This window comes from Micropterus salmoides, unplaced genomic scaffold (genome assembly GCF_014851395.1).
Source record: "Micropterus salmoides isolate LMB-PRFRI ecotype aquatic unplaced genomic scaffold, ASM1485139v1 Ms_hic_scaffold_9, whole genome shotgun sequence".
NCBI lineage: Eukaryota > Metazoa > Chordata > Actinopteri > Centrarchiformes > Centrarchidae > Micropterus > Micropterus salmoides.
This window is the reverse complement of record NW_024044681.1, coordinates 11,164,883-11,179,514: the sequence shown is the minus strand read 5'-3', so window position 1 is coordinate 11,179,514 and position 14,632 is coordinate 11,164,883. Positions and strand designations below refer to the sequence as shown.

The following is a 14,632-nucleotide window of genomic DNA, read 5'->3' as shown; positions in this document are numbered from 1 at the left end:
CTCAGGCAGTGTTGACACTCATCGCTACATTGAATACATACGTACGTTCGAAGAAGAAGTAGTAGTAATAATATACCGCAGGGGTTGGCAAAAGTTTTGCATCGGAACAATTTTTTTAACCATTAGATGGTGGGTGAGAATATAGGACATAATATTGGATCCATAATTACAGAGAGAATTAATGTGTTTCCTTTGTCAGTGTTTGTATAAACTTTAATATGGGGTTTATAGTGGACTGGGGTGCAAAAACAGTGACAATGTTAGACACTCTTGGCTTACATTTTCCATATTGCCTGTCAGTGGCCAAGTCACAATAAAATATGGTTTTACTAAATAATTAAGTAAATATAATTTCTTAATACATCTACCTAAAGAAACCTAATTTCTTTACTGGCTTCTCTCTGCCGTCTCAGAAGACTACATCTTTTGTGCTGTGTCAGCTACCATAGCTGTCCTAAGCTCTTTGGAAGGGCAGGGGGCAGTGGTAGACTGGAAAGTTGGTTGAAATAAACCTCACCGCTAGATGCCACTAAATCTTACTAAATCCTTGCTAAAGACCTATCTTTATTCATTGGCCTTCAAACAGAGTTGAGAAGTGATATTTATTTTATTTTTTACTTTTTCTACTGTTGTCATGTATATCTGTTGTCTATTGTGGAAAGCACTTTGGTCAGCTAGTGTTGTTTTTAAATGTGCTATATAAATAAACTAAATAACTTTTAAGTCTATATTACAGGCTAATGTCAAGAGCACTGACGTTTTATTGTATAAAGTAAGAATTTAAAGTAGCTCAACATTTTGTAGTATTTGCTTTCTTACCGAAAATGACATCAATATAAATTCTATGTTGAGTACAGCTGATGTTAGTTAGCTTAGCTCACCACTGAACATATTGTGTATATCGTTTTGTAATTCATTCAGTGTTGAAAAACTACACTTTGTGTGAAACTATTTTTCTGGTGAACAACAGCAGTGTTTGTGCATAGCTTCTAAGAGTCATGACAGCAACCTATATAAAAACCTGTGACCACTTATTATACTTGGCAAACCTGCGACATAGCAAAGGTGAACTGGGCAGATGGATAAACCATTGTTTGTGAAGACACAGTACATAACTACTCTTAAAATCCCAAATAGTTGCTTTTACATTTCTGTCAAATCAACATGTATTTATGGGCTTAGCCAAAACTCAGAGTCTTACCATGTGTCTACATAGTTTTTCAGATGTCCACCTCACAAGCATTTGAAATGTATGTACTTATCGGCTAGTGTGTAATGTGTGTGTATAATGGCTATTTATAGACAAAGCTGCTGCTTCGCTAATGTGCTGCTCATGCTACATGTCATGTGTAGACAGTGTTGTGCAAATAAGAAAGCTTTAGTGGTGATGCTAGATGTATTTTTTACTTTAGACATAGTCTAGTCCACTTGCCTACAGCATTTAGCAATGTTGAGTAGTGATGTGCGGATCAAAGTATCAATATTTCTGATACCAATGTTTCCTGCTCTAGGATAGATAATCATTTAAAAGTATCTTCCTGTCACCAGGATGGTCTAATTATACTCTGTTCATAACTACTTTTCCTTCCGCCTGTCAAAGTCTTGCGCTACGGCTCTGTGACGGAGCTTCTTTGAAGTGAGCCGCTGCAGCCCTTTACATTTCCCGCGATTGAACACTGACTCTGACTGACTGCGGAAACAGTCACATCTGGTTGTATTTCAGCTGAGAAGATAATAATGTTACTCTGTATGATGTGTGTGCAAAGACAGTGAAATACTTTGGCAACACCGCAAACTTCGCTAAACATCTAAGATTAAGTCAGGGTGAGCAGATGAGAATGGGGGGCGTGGCTACAGGTACTGTCAATAAACATTCCCACACGTGAAAATCTAAACAGCGCTAAAATTAATTATCTTTTTCATGAAATTGCCTGTTTGTCATTAGGAAAAACACAACAACTGTGGATATGTGACAATGAGTAAATCATGATCTTTTACCTAATTTTTATTTTATTCATGTCATCAGTGCGGTCTCTGTCACAGCTGTCTTTGCAAGGTGCATGTCAGATCTCTCCGCCGTGGCTACCTGAAGCTACACTTTCCCTGTCCTCGCGACTCTAACTTCCACTAACCACGAGAAAACAAAATGGGGAAAAGAGCACAATGACTGTTACTTTGTGGCTTTAACAACGCTGTTGCCACAATGTACAGATAACCTGCAACCCCTGCTGGAGCAAGAGAACTACACAACGGTCAGTATTTAATGTTTAATTAGGCTATAATCAAAACTCAAGTTAGGTCTAATTTTTGGGACAAACCGGGACATTTGCTCATAATTCGGCACTGTCCCGGATTTTTCGGGACGTCTGGTCACCCTATTCACAGTAATAGGGTGATGTTATAATGTTTTTATTATAATTAAAGAATATGACAGTAGTTTGATGTCTTGTCATTATGGAGCTATTATTTTGAATTGGTAAGGCTACAGCCTACTCCTTATTTCTCTCATAAATACAGAAACGGGAGGGGGAGGTCACATTAAACTAGAAATAAAATATGTAAAAATATTGGTATCGGCAATACCAGCCTGGGTATTACTTGGTATTGGATCGTTTAGGAATTAAGTGGTATCGCACATCACTAGTGTTGGGCAAGCTACTTGGAAAATGTAGTGAGCTAAGCTACTAGCTACTCTACATTAAATGAAGCTTCACTACACAGAAGCTACCCCACAGTGAAATGTAGCAAGCTAAGCTACAGCAACGTGGCAACAGTAGCTTAGTTACATCTAAGCTACTTTTATATTTTTAATATTTTATAGTTGGGTCATCTATATATATAAAACTCTACCTACAAAATAAAATGCACATTGTATATAATAATAGATTTTCACTTTTTGTAAACAGCCCCTAGAGAACATCTATTGTGCTAAAAAAAAACATCTTCAGCTTTAAAATGGGCAAAAATCAGTGATGACAGTGCAGCTTTGAAAACAGAGTACTTCTCAGTCTATTATATGTCTGTCCTGCAGAAGGTTTTGTTAGGTTATTGGCACTTAAAAAATCTCTTTTTCTTGTTTCATTCCTTGTTTAACACTAAATTATTCAGAGCAAAAAATGAACCAAGAGTGATCTTATTAAATGATCACTTGTTTCTGTTGTCCTGACTGTGATATTGGTATTGCCACAGCATTTTCAGGAACATTATTCATTTGAAACCCATTGACTGAGATCAATAATGCATTGGTTCATGTGGTGTTATCAACCAGCAGCTGTTAGGATGGGACTGTTCCAGATGGAGGGTTACAGAAGAATAAACGTGTTGAATAATTCCAGCACAGACTAAAGTGTGATCTGATGAAGAGAAAATCCAAGTTAAGGAAAGAATTATAAAGAGAGGAGAGTGATGAAGAGATCAACAATACACCCCAAAGGGAAAACACTGTCACCTCATTTCCTCAGTTTCAGGTAATTTTGAGTAAACAAAAGCAGATGTTCAAACAGAACTGGTACTCAGATGTATTCACCAATGAGATGCAAAATGATGCCGGTGTGTGTGTATGTTTGTCTTTTTTAGGGAAGAGGGGAGTGTGTGTGAAGGGCTTTAAATAGTGAGCATTTACTTGTTTGCCTCTTAAGTCTTGCATAAAAAAAGAGATATGAATTAGAACAATTATCGAACTTGGAAAACATATTAGAATTCCCCTTACTACTGCACTGAATTGGGTAATTAGGGGAAGAATTGTCTTGAGAATTCATGTATTTTTGGGCTCATTGCAGTAAAGTGTCTGAGTAATAGGCTGCTCCACAGTCTCTGGTTTCGTCCCACAGTATAAGCTCATGCACTCAAACAAGAGAGAAAATAGGGTTGGATATAATTTCTTGATAAAACAAAGAAGAATATAATCAAAAAGAAAGCTGCAGAGAATGTAGGCGCTGAATGTGTGATAACAGAAACTATCCACAAAACTCACTGAATTCATTGAGAACAATTCAAATAATTTGACGAAAGAAGCACTGGAAAGCATTCCCCTGTTTGTGGCTCCCATAAATCCTGTTGTGTTTTTGCAATTAAATTGTCTGGAAATACATGAAATAACTGCAAAACACTTTTTTCTTTCAAAGTTAAGTAGAACTTTAGAGCACATTAAAAGCATAATATTGCATTTACATGACACTATCAGACACTTTCAACCCCTGGACTCGTTTAGGCTGAAGGCTCCGGGAGAAACAGATACTGGAGACAAAACATCTATACTGCCCACAGGCTGTAAGTGCTGACACCTAATACCTAATACCTTAATAATTGGCCGCACCTGAGACAGCCACAGATTGCAAATATAACAAAAAGAAAAGAAACTGAAAGAAACTGCTTACCCCAGCTATAAACGACAAAATAGGTTATATGTCATTTCCATCCTAAATGACTCTTAATTGTTCCAAAAATGATTCATATGAGCATCTTCTGCACCCCACCTAAAAATAAAAATCTGGTCATAGCCATTGTGTGTAGGATTGGACGATTGACTTATTTCTCTACAAGAACCAATTTACAATTTGAAAGATGCAACAACCACGTAAAAGTATACACAGAGTAGCTTTAGGTTTAGGCAACCAATACTGCTTTAGGAAGGAAAAATCTGCTTCATGGTGGCCTCACAATTTTACAAACAGCATGAAATGTTTTTGCCAGTGACACAAAATAAAGTACACACAACACAAATTACTGAGGTGATGTTTTGTTGGAATGTATTCCTTAAAAGCTTCTTGAATCTCTGCTCCTTTTTGATACAAAGACTTCATGTGGACTTCCAGAACCAAAATAAAAGTACTGTGAACCAATTTCACAACAATACATTTTCACAAGTTTTTTATATAAGAAGATATAAAAAAATTTCCCGCTCATGTTCAAATCAATTTTATGAGAATAAAGCATCAAAAACATGAATTCTTCCATGACTCCACTCTTTTTAACTTTAGATGCCTATTGTTTGGCGGTTTGGCTTCAGGTGGTCACAGAATTGACTGGGGTTTTGACAAAATGCAGCATGACACATTGTTTCTCTATCCAAGCTTGACCCCCTACTGGACATTTCCCACATGGTGACAGGGTAGCAAAAATTACATGACATGGGTCACTAAATATAGCAAGAAAGGCTGCCACTAAGGCGCTAAGAAGTAAACAAGAGAGGAATGGTGGATTTCTTTTTCGGGTAAGGCCATGCTTCATCTTCTTCCTCGCTGTTCTCTCTCTCCCTAATCATAAGGGAGTCCATAGGGATGCCAATATTTAGACCAGCAGTTGCTAATGTCTCCAGGGCTTGGTGATAACCCGCCTAAATTCCTGTGCTTCACTTTATCAATTGAATACATAGCATATTGTGATTTATGGTTGTAAAGTTTTAGTTGTTTGCCTCAGTGGAACTGCCTCAGAGGCAGGCTGCACACTGTACCTATGTAAAAAAAACAAACTGTGATCGATGTTCACTTTTAATGTGCAAGCGACTGTTTAAAGGATCAGTCCTCTCTCTCAAAAAAAAAAAAATAGAATTAGATTTCTGCCATCACTTCAATACAATTGAGGTAAATGGAATTGTAAACGTTGCTCAAAGGATTTACTAATTACATTTTAAAATTTCAACAGCTATTCCAGAGACATCCTGGTTACTCTGGATAACCCACAAACCTTACTGTAAATAGCTTTAGCTAAAAGTCACTAAGACTAACTTTGGAAAGACACTATGGAAACTTTTTAAATTTAATCTTTCACTGCTGTGAGCATCAAATGTTTCCATTTCACCTCCACTGTATCGGAATGGAGACGTATTAATAAAACCAAACCTATATCCCTGACTACTATGTTTGTGTTTTGTAATTTTAATCTTGACCCTTTAAGTGAGTCGTAGAGGATTAATTTTACAGAGGAACTCCCTCTTCATGCTCACCTCCACGCCTAAATTTACTGGGCAAATTATTTAGGCTGTGTTGCCGAAAGCAGGCTAAAATTTGCAGTGATAAGTTATACACCATTTAGACTGCATTGGGCCAGCAAATCACTTAGCAACTCAAATTTCACTGTTACCATAAAGTTGCACTTACCGTAGAATGTGGCCAGACAGAGTCCATTACAGTCCCGTCAGACACTACAGGACTGTGATTTGGTGTTGTTACTCTTTTGAGGGAGTTGGCATAATTACTGCTCTTAGACACGATCTCATCTCAAAGGTATTTTAATGCCGGCAGTCAAACTTGTCTACCTCATCACTCCACATACACTGAATTAGCAGCAGATAAATTGAGACTAAGCAGATAACATCTCCATTTTTTTTTACTTTGTGCCATAAATTGGAGGGTGCTTCAGTCACTGCTATGGCCAAAGCTGTACTTTATCTTCTGTAGCTCCTAGGCCATTTACAAAGAATGGTGTATGCTTTTAAAAGCTGCCTTTAATCAGTGAGTGAACCATGACTGGTACACGCAACAAAGCCTTTTTGGACAGCTTTTGGCCATTGTTAAGGAAGACAAATATCGTTGTCTTTGTGTAACAGGAGTGAGGGCAGGAATCAACAGCTGCAGCTACAGTAGTTGGTTAAACAAGAACTGGTGTGTTTAGGCCCGGGGCTGTTGACTTACCCCTGTTTGACTGCTTTGTGCTTGTTCACATCGATGGTGGTGATGGAATGCTTGGCGCCGGACTGCACCTCCCAATCCACCTTCCACTGGGCGTTCTTCGACTTGGTCTGAAGCAGGTTCACCCCTTTCTTTGCTTTGACCCTGCAGGAAATGGGGAGGGAAAAAGAATGGGATGAGTCAATTTTATTAGAGGGGATGATTTATGTGCAAGGTCAGAGGTGAGCACCCTCTGTGTGCAGCAAGCCTCCTCCTTGTATTGCGTCATGGCAAAAGCAATTCCACAGATGAATCAATAACAGAGATGAATGAAGATGACAGTGCAATGATACATGAGGCCAGAAGCTAGGACTACTTCAGGTCTTTACTCAGCACCCAGTAGACATTTATACAGTATTATTAACCAATGACACCTGAAAGCCTCAGTTCACATGCTCTGTGAAAACATTTAGACATACAACTAATGAGACATTTCATAAAGACACGATAGCATTATGCTTTAATTGATTCTGAGGTGAAATCCTCCTTCTATAACCCTCAGCTCCCCAGGGAGAATACATTGAAATGATAAGTCAAGGTGAGCTACATAACAGGAACCCTGGAGCTGGTAGGGATTCACCTGTTTTTCCCAAGGACACTTCAGCAGGGAGGATGTTTGAACTTGGAAACCGCTCACACTCCCCTGCTGTCTTTTAATATCTCAGGGGTTCACATAAAATAGGCCAGGGACTGAAATTAATGATCAGTTTTGAGCACTGCAATGTTTTATTGCTACATGCATGTCTTTAAAATTTTGTGTAGTTATTTTTTTGCGATTATTTCTTTTTTTCATGAATATATTGCCATGATTTACATGTAGATGTATTAGCACTTCACTTGATACATATTTAGGAAAAATATACATCATACTGCAAATACTAATTAAATGCTTCTCTCACACCATATCTGGGTTAGAAATAATCACAGTAAACCTAATATACGTGTGTATGTGTGTGTCCTTACAATGTGTACATTCTCACAAACCTAAATACAAACATATGTACACTAGGACTGTCCCCAAATAAGGATGTACATAGTCGAATCAGAATAGTCAAGTCCTGCCTATAGTCGACTGATAGTCGAATAATGTGTGTTTTTGTGCACGGTGATTGCGAGCCAGGGGGTTAACATGGTAGCTCTGCTTTAATCTTTAGAAGCTGCAGAGCTGCAGTCTGTATTCATTCAACTTCCACTGTAGATTTCTAGCTAAACTGAGGCTTATTGTTGACCCTTTTCTCTCTGATTGCCTGCCATTCACCGGTCGCGTGCAGAGTTTAGTGTGCATGCCATGCTGCCGACAACGGCACGATCCTTGTTTCGCTGCGAAGCTTCGACTGAGATTGTCAAATCAGGCTCCGCCCATCGAAGCATCGAATCTTCAACTTTTCGGGGTCAGCCCTAATATACACACAAATCCCCCAGGTACAATCTACACATGCATACACCAACATACTTTCAAAACATATAGTGTCTGCAGAGATTTTGCATCATCACCTACTGAACATGCATGTGTGTATACAGTACAACACATCTGCTTAAGTATGTGCACATCTATATGTATATCTGAAAGCCTTGGAAAAAGGCAGAGAGAAGAGAAAAGCTGAAGCTACTGTAAATACAGCAAATACAGAAAAAAGTAGTTATAAAGGAGTACAAAAAGACAAAATAATAATGGAAGGACATTCAGCTTTTAACTGCAATATGCAGCAAGTACTTTTCCATTTCTTAAAGAATGGTCAGACCTTTTTCACACCTAAATTGTACAATTTTAAGATATACAGGTGCGACATCCAGATTTAGACTTGAACCTGAAAAATCAATTAAAATATTGAAAAGATGTTAAAGACTGTGAAAGTAAGCAAGGAGGCTTTTCTAAACCACAAAGAGAAAGCAAAAACTTAAACACTCTTCCCAGTTATTGTGATTCTGGTCATATGACCATAGAGCCACGCCCAACTGCTGCACTTATACATGATGGAGACAAGAGTCTCATCCACAGACATGCAGACCCAGTGGAGCTTATTGATCTGATTCTGTTCTCATTTTCATGAAACACAAGACAGAGATGAATTATTAACATATTTGGCTTTCGTTTGTCTGCCTTGTACCTTCAAGATAGTTTATTTATAACCAGACTGGAAGCTAAGTTAATGTTAGCTCAGTCACAGACACTAGGAAGGAATTTCAAATTCTGTATTAAACATTAAATAATAATGATAGAGTGTATCAGACAAGCGTCGTCATTTTGGTTATGAAAGTATGACTGACAATTGCTGCTTTACTGTATGCAAAACTCTTGGGATTTTAATTATTTTGTCTTGTTTACAGGAAAACACCGTATTGTCTTTCTCTTCCCGTCATGAGATCACTGCATTTCCACACAGACAAACCAGAGCTCTGCCTGGACAAAAAAAGCATTACCTAAATAATAGTTTTCTCTTAAGTGTCTCATTTACATTCGGCTGAAAGTTTGAGATCCCTGCAACTTCTTCCAAATCGTTCCATTCAGATAAAAATTCCTGCTGAGGTTTTTCCATTTGCTTAGCTAACCTGTGCTCACTGCATCGACCACTCATCCATGATTTGTGGAAGCAACTGACTTCAGCTCAAGCTGTCTCCCCCCTTTCTTCAGCCAGAATAAGCACACAAGCCTAAATGAAGCTGCATTTTAATGTAATCACCACCATTCTCATTTTGTTGCTGATAGTATTTAACAAATGATTAATGGAAACTATGCAAGCTAATTATAACCATATAACTTCTCATTAGCCATCAAGTTACAAGTCTATAACAATTTGAACTAAGTCTAAATGTTGCTTATTTTATCGGTTGAACTTAATGACAAAACAGGTTATTGTCATTACCTTCCAAAATTACGCATTTGAACATTTTCTGATCTGATACAGACATCAGCAGCACAACAGTTTATGTCAGAGCCTTCCAAAACTTTTACAACTCTTTGATCTACAGCCTCTAAAATAGTTAGGTTTAAGCACAAAAAGTATTTGGTTAAGGTTAAAGAAAGCTGTGCCTGCCACCTAGGGCACAGAGGGCATGTTCTCTGAATTGTTCATGGGAATTGAGGAGTTTTAATAACGTCAGGAGTTTACATTCCACAGTAACTTTGAGGAGTCAGTATTCTCAGATTTGACTGTTAAAGGTCAATAAAAAATCATGAATAAAAGGATTTTGTATTTCTCCAACAGAATTACTTTCCTAGAATCATAAACGGTTCTGAAACAGCAATTATTTTGTAGGGATATAAAGAGTTCACTCTTGACCTAATAATAATAATCTCAACTCAAAGGTCCACTTACAACCCCTGTCCATGCTCTTCATCGGTGAATGAAACTGGCTCAGGTGTCATCATGTCACTTATATACCCATATATGACCACATGTTATGACGTGACACTACATTCAACACTTCATGTGTTAAGAATTGGGTAGGTCCAATCACTGATGACTCTGTGAGATGAAGTTGAAAACTCAGAAAAAGCTAGTAAGTGGTCCTTGAGTTGAGATTACTTTGTTCAACTTAAATAAAACATATTTTCACAGTTAAATAACCAAACGTGCAAACAGTTTACACACTTCTGTATTGGCAACTCAAGGATTTCTTAGGGGGGATGAGTTGAGATGAGGGCATTATGATTTATTACCATTCACTGAACCTCAATTAATGAACTTCAATAAGGATTTTGCATTTGCTGCCCCAAACACGCCATGCCTAGTACAAATCCTACCATCAAAAATGGTGTATTTTAATTTTCAAATTTGTTTGAAAGAACCGAACAGGAGGTTCTCCCAGGTCGCGGCTTTTAACACATTGTTTCTTGTTATTGCAGCTCTTATTGTCTTCTTTCATCAAATCCTCCACATTAGAGAAAATACAGTAATTATCTGATACAGCTCCGATAAGGGGAGATGAAACAGAAATGTGTAATGTTTAAGAAATCATCGTGATCGAGCGTGTTGCCTTTGATGTGAGTTGAAAAGGGGAAACGTAATACCCTCAGACTCTCACTAAATTAGGTGACCCAGTTGCTACTTGATTACTGTAGCTTGTAAAAATACTGATCATAAGAGATGATAATTACACATTATTGTAGGGCATAACCATTTCCTTGTAAGGATGCAACCCTGATGAGTAATACTGGTATTTATATTCATTACTTACACATGCAAGCAGATAATAAAAGCCAATGCACAGTCATCATCATCATTTTTAGAGTGTATGCATATTGTACAGAACCAATGTTTTTAATCAATGTTTTAGACGGTTCTTTTTCACAGACTCTGCTTCATTTTTGCACCACAAATGAGAGGGGATGAAGCATTACCCCATGGGAGCACCACATGAATCAGCCCCCCCATTCAACAGTGTTAATACTGATTAATGAAAGAGCACTGCAAATGGAAAAGCTTTACAGCAGTAGCCCACAATAATGCACACCCAAATTCTCAGAATCTCTGTCAGCCCTGCTGCTGCTGCTACACAGGAAAAGTGGAGAGGCAGCGTGAGCCACTCCAGCTAAGACAGAGCTATTACTTACTCATTCCACACAGATGCCTTCTGCCATGGCAACACCTATTAGAGTCTGAGTTGGCTGACGGACTGCTAAACAGGAGAGCTTTTGGTCAACACATTTCAGGCCAGATTTTGAAGCTGCCTATTTGTTCTCCCAGGCGTTATCAAATTTAGTGGTAAAATAAGCAGGATATGACCACAACAGACTGCGATGAATCAGTGATTAATACCAAAATTATTGCATTAGATGCTGTGATTTTGTATCCTTTTTTCAAGTACAGAGTTTGGAATAAAAACACATCACAATGATGGAGCTACAGGACAGTTTTAAACATCTGTCCCATACTTGGATGTTTAAAACTTAAAAACTTTCGATTCATTATTTTGTCTGGTCTTTGTCCAAATTACATCTTCCTTGTCTATTTCTTTGCAGCCTGCTATGTCTACACGGTGGGCTTGTACTGAAGACTTTGGATTGCTCTCCACTGGGCACAGAGGCCCATGTCCTCATGACCCATTTATGACACTTGCTGCCAGAAATCATGTCAACTGCCATGCCACACACTGTAATTTAATCTAACTGGCTGCTGTTAATAAATAAAATATGCAAACCAGGAATAAATCAAATCATAGCTCCCAAGTCTTTAATTTTTCCTTAATGGCCCTTTTAAAGAGTATTTATTGAACACATTTGAAGAGAATGTCCCCACAGGCAGAGAAGTCACAAAACTGGAATTTTTCCACAGCCTAAAAAGACAGACTGTGAAAAATGCATTTTTAGACTTTAATAACTTTAAATATTTACAGTGGAATACAATTATAATAGTCTACACTACAAATGTATTCAACCTTTGCTCATGGTAGGTGAAGCTGAAGTCTGGGTACAATAGCTGGGAATGGCAATTCAAGAAGCAAATATGATAAAATTGAGTCTTCAAACACCCTTTGTAAGTGTGTTTTGATGCACAAATACAGCACCAGTGTCTCCAGGACTGACTAACAGAATCTGGAAAGACACTCACCGTTGAGGCCCTGAACAGCCCCCCTTGTGCCCAGCAATATGTTTCTCTTTACAGATGAGCGCATTGACCCAAATTTTTTGGATTAGGTAATTTGATGAGGGTCTGAGTAATTGTTAAGGGTCTCTCTCCAAACTGATTGATTGATTGATGAAAACGATATGCAAATAAGTCAATAACCACTTACAAAATTTCCCTGGCACTGTAATGGTCTCCTTGCAATACATAGCTACTCTCGAGTGACAAACATGGCTTCACCCTTGGATCACAAGCAGCAAATCTATCAATCATCTCGAGTACTTTGATATGTGGTGTTTATCTTCACAAGTTTACAGCTTTGGGGTTTTCTAAACAGCAGCACAGAGATGTACAGCTGGAAAGCCAGACAGGAGGAACCGACCTGCCAGGGAACAAAAATTTGAATATGAGAAGCTGGGGAAATATTACAGAGCAGACTACAAATTTGAAACTGCAGCTGCTGGTTTGCAAATGCTGATGTGATTTATTTCTTGTAGGTGAAAATGAGCAATACAGTGCAGTGATAAATATGGCTTCAACAAATTATGGCATAGTTAACAACAGCACATTCCTAGTTACTTTAATAACACCACACATTTCCTTACAAAACAACCAGGAGCCAAGTTCCAACAATAACTGCTTGGTTTTCAAGTAACATCAGCAGTGTTTTGTTCCAGCTTACAGTGCTCTGTAATTAATACACACAATAAAGTCATATTCTAACAGAGGAGATGAGTAAGCCAGATAATTATATATCCAACAAAAACATCTAATGCTGAAGATAGTACAGTACCATGCCAAAAACTGCAATTATGAAACTGCTATGTCATTTTCTTTTTGTCTGGAGACTGATGCTTTTTACCCAAAGTTGGAGGTTTTTATGATGCCAGTTTTCCTGGATAGCTCTGTCCTCCATTTTTGAGCATTTGAAAATGCTTGTAGGTGATGGTTATGGTTGTGGGGAATAACGGGGTCTAAAATGTTTAATCTCTGCTCATTGTCTTTGTTCCAAAAAACAGTGGTTTCTACTAAAGACATAAATCTTTAAAAACAGGTCACAAATATAGTTTCATTTTTTTTTTTAAAAGTTACTCAGGAGGAATTTGTTAGGGACTATTTTCAGCTATGGATTAATACACATTTGGTGTTCTAGTGAGTTTCATGAAGAAGCAGGCAGATGTGGGTGGGACTGAATCAAAATAAACTACAGTACCCATGTTCAATGTGATGAAGGAACAGTGTGGCTTATTTATGTGTTTTTAACAGAAATCTCAGCATCTGATGAAGTCACCTTTGAAGCACATGGCATTGAGCAATAAACTCATCAAGCCCAGCAGATACTGTATAATCATGACAAGATGGTGAAAATGGTACTACTGCCCTGCTCCTTTAAGTAAGTATCTAACAGCTGATGTTATGGTTTATGGCTTACTGCAAGTGAATATCCTCAGAAGGCCTTAGGGAGCACAGAAGCAGAAAATTAACTATATTGTGATGCTACATGCCTACACAGGCATTATCTTTCTGTTTCTTCATCACATTTAAAGGCTGCCCAAATGTGTGACAGAGATGCATGAGGGAAGGACTTTTTTCCACTGGATTAACCACAGGCTAGTTTTGAAACATTTTTTTCTCTTAGCCTTTGAACTACAGAGATGCTCCTACTGCACTCACCTTATAAAGTGCAGGTCTTTCTACTCTGAGGACCAAGATATTATGAATAGCTGCAGTTCCTCTTAACTAGGACTTAGTTCACACTTATCTCCTCCCTACTTCTTCATGTTAAAAAAAACAAACATCAATATTAATGAATCTCTGGCGATGTGTGAAATTGTCATTTCTCAAACATAAAGAATGATGAACCAGGGCATTTTAATCAGTTAACCTATTTTGAAGTTGGGTTGTTTTATTTTAGAAAAAATAACGAATTGATGTGTAGTAAACCAGTGCAAGCTCCATGCTTAGCCTGGTTAACTTAAGCCATGCATTATCAAAATACTTAAAATAATTTTGTCCAGCTCTCTCTCACTTTTCCATTAACTTTGTAAATAAATCTTCAATGATGAAATATTTTCTGAATATCAAACATAAAAGCAGGGCTTTTTAAACCCACCCTGCAATGCTTTCATCATACCAAATTAAAAATTAGTACTCAAAAATATTGCAAGATATTCCCATAAATGTCCTGACTGATGATGACACATTATACCACATGGACAGGATTTATTTTCTTAAATTGCTGTGATTTCATACAAATTGTAACTGAAATGGAAACTAAACTGTTCTGTGGTGCTCTGTTAAAGGATAAGTCCTGTTTATTACAAACTGGATTTTATTTTTGCAGTTTAAGCCACCACTCCTAACTTTAATGATAACATTATACTAACAAATTTAACT

General features: G+C 37.7%; 1 protein-coding gene across 2 annotated transcripts in view; it reads right to left on the bottom strand.

Moving 5' to 3' along the window:
* Nucleotides 1-14,632, bottom strand: part of tmem132e (transmembrane protein 132E) — a 356,184-nt gene that overhangs the window by 55,224 nt on the left and 286,328 nt on the right. For both annotated transcript variants that reach the window (XM_038708730.1, XM_038708729.1), the window contains exon 3: nucleotides 6,633-6,773. In XM_038708730.1, coding sequence (XP_038564658.1) covers nucleotides 6,633-6,773 — 141 coding nt within the window. The remainder of the gene's footprint in view (nucleotides 1-6,632; nucleotides 6,774-14,632) is intronic.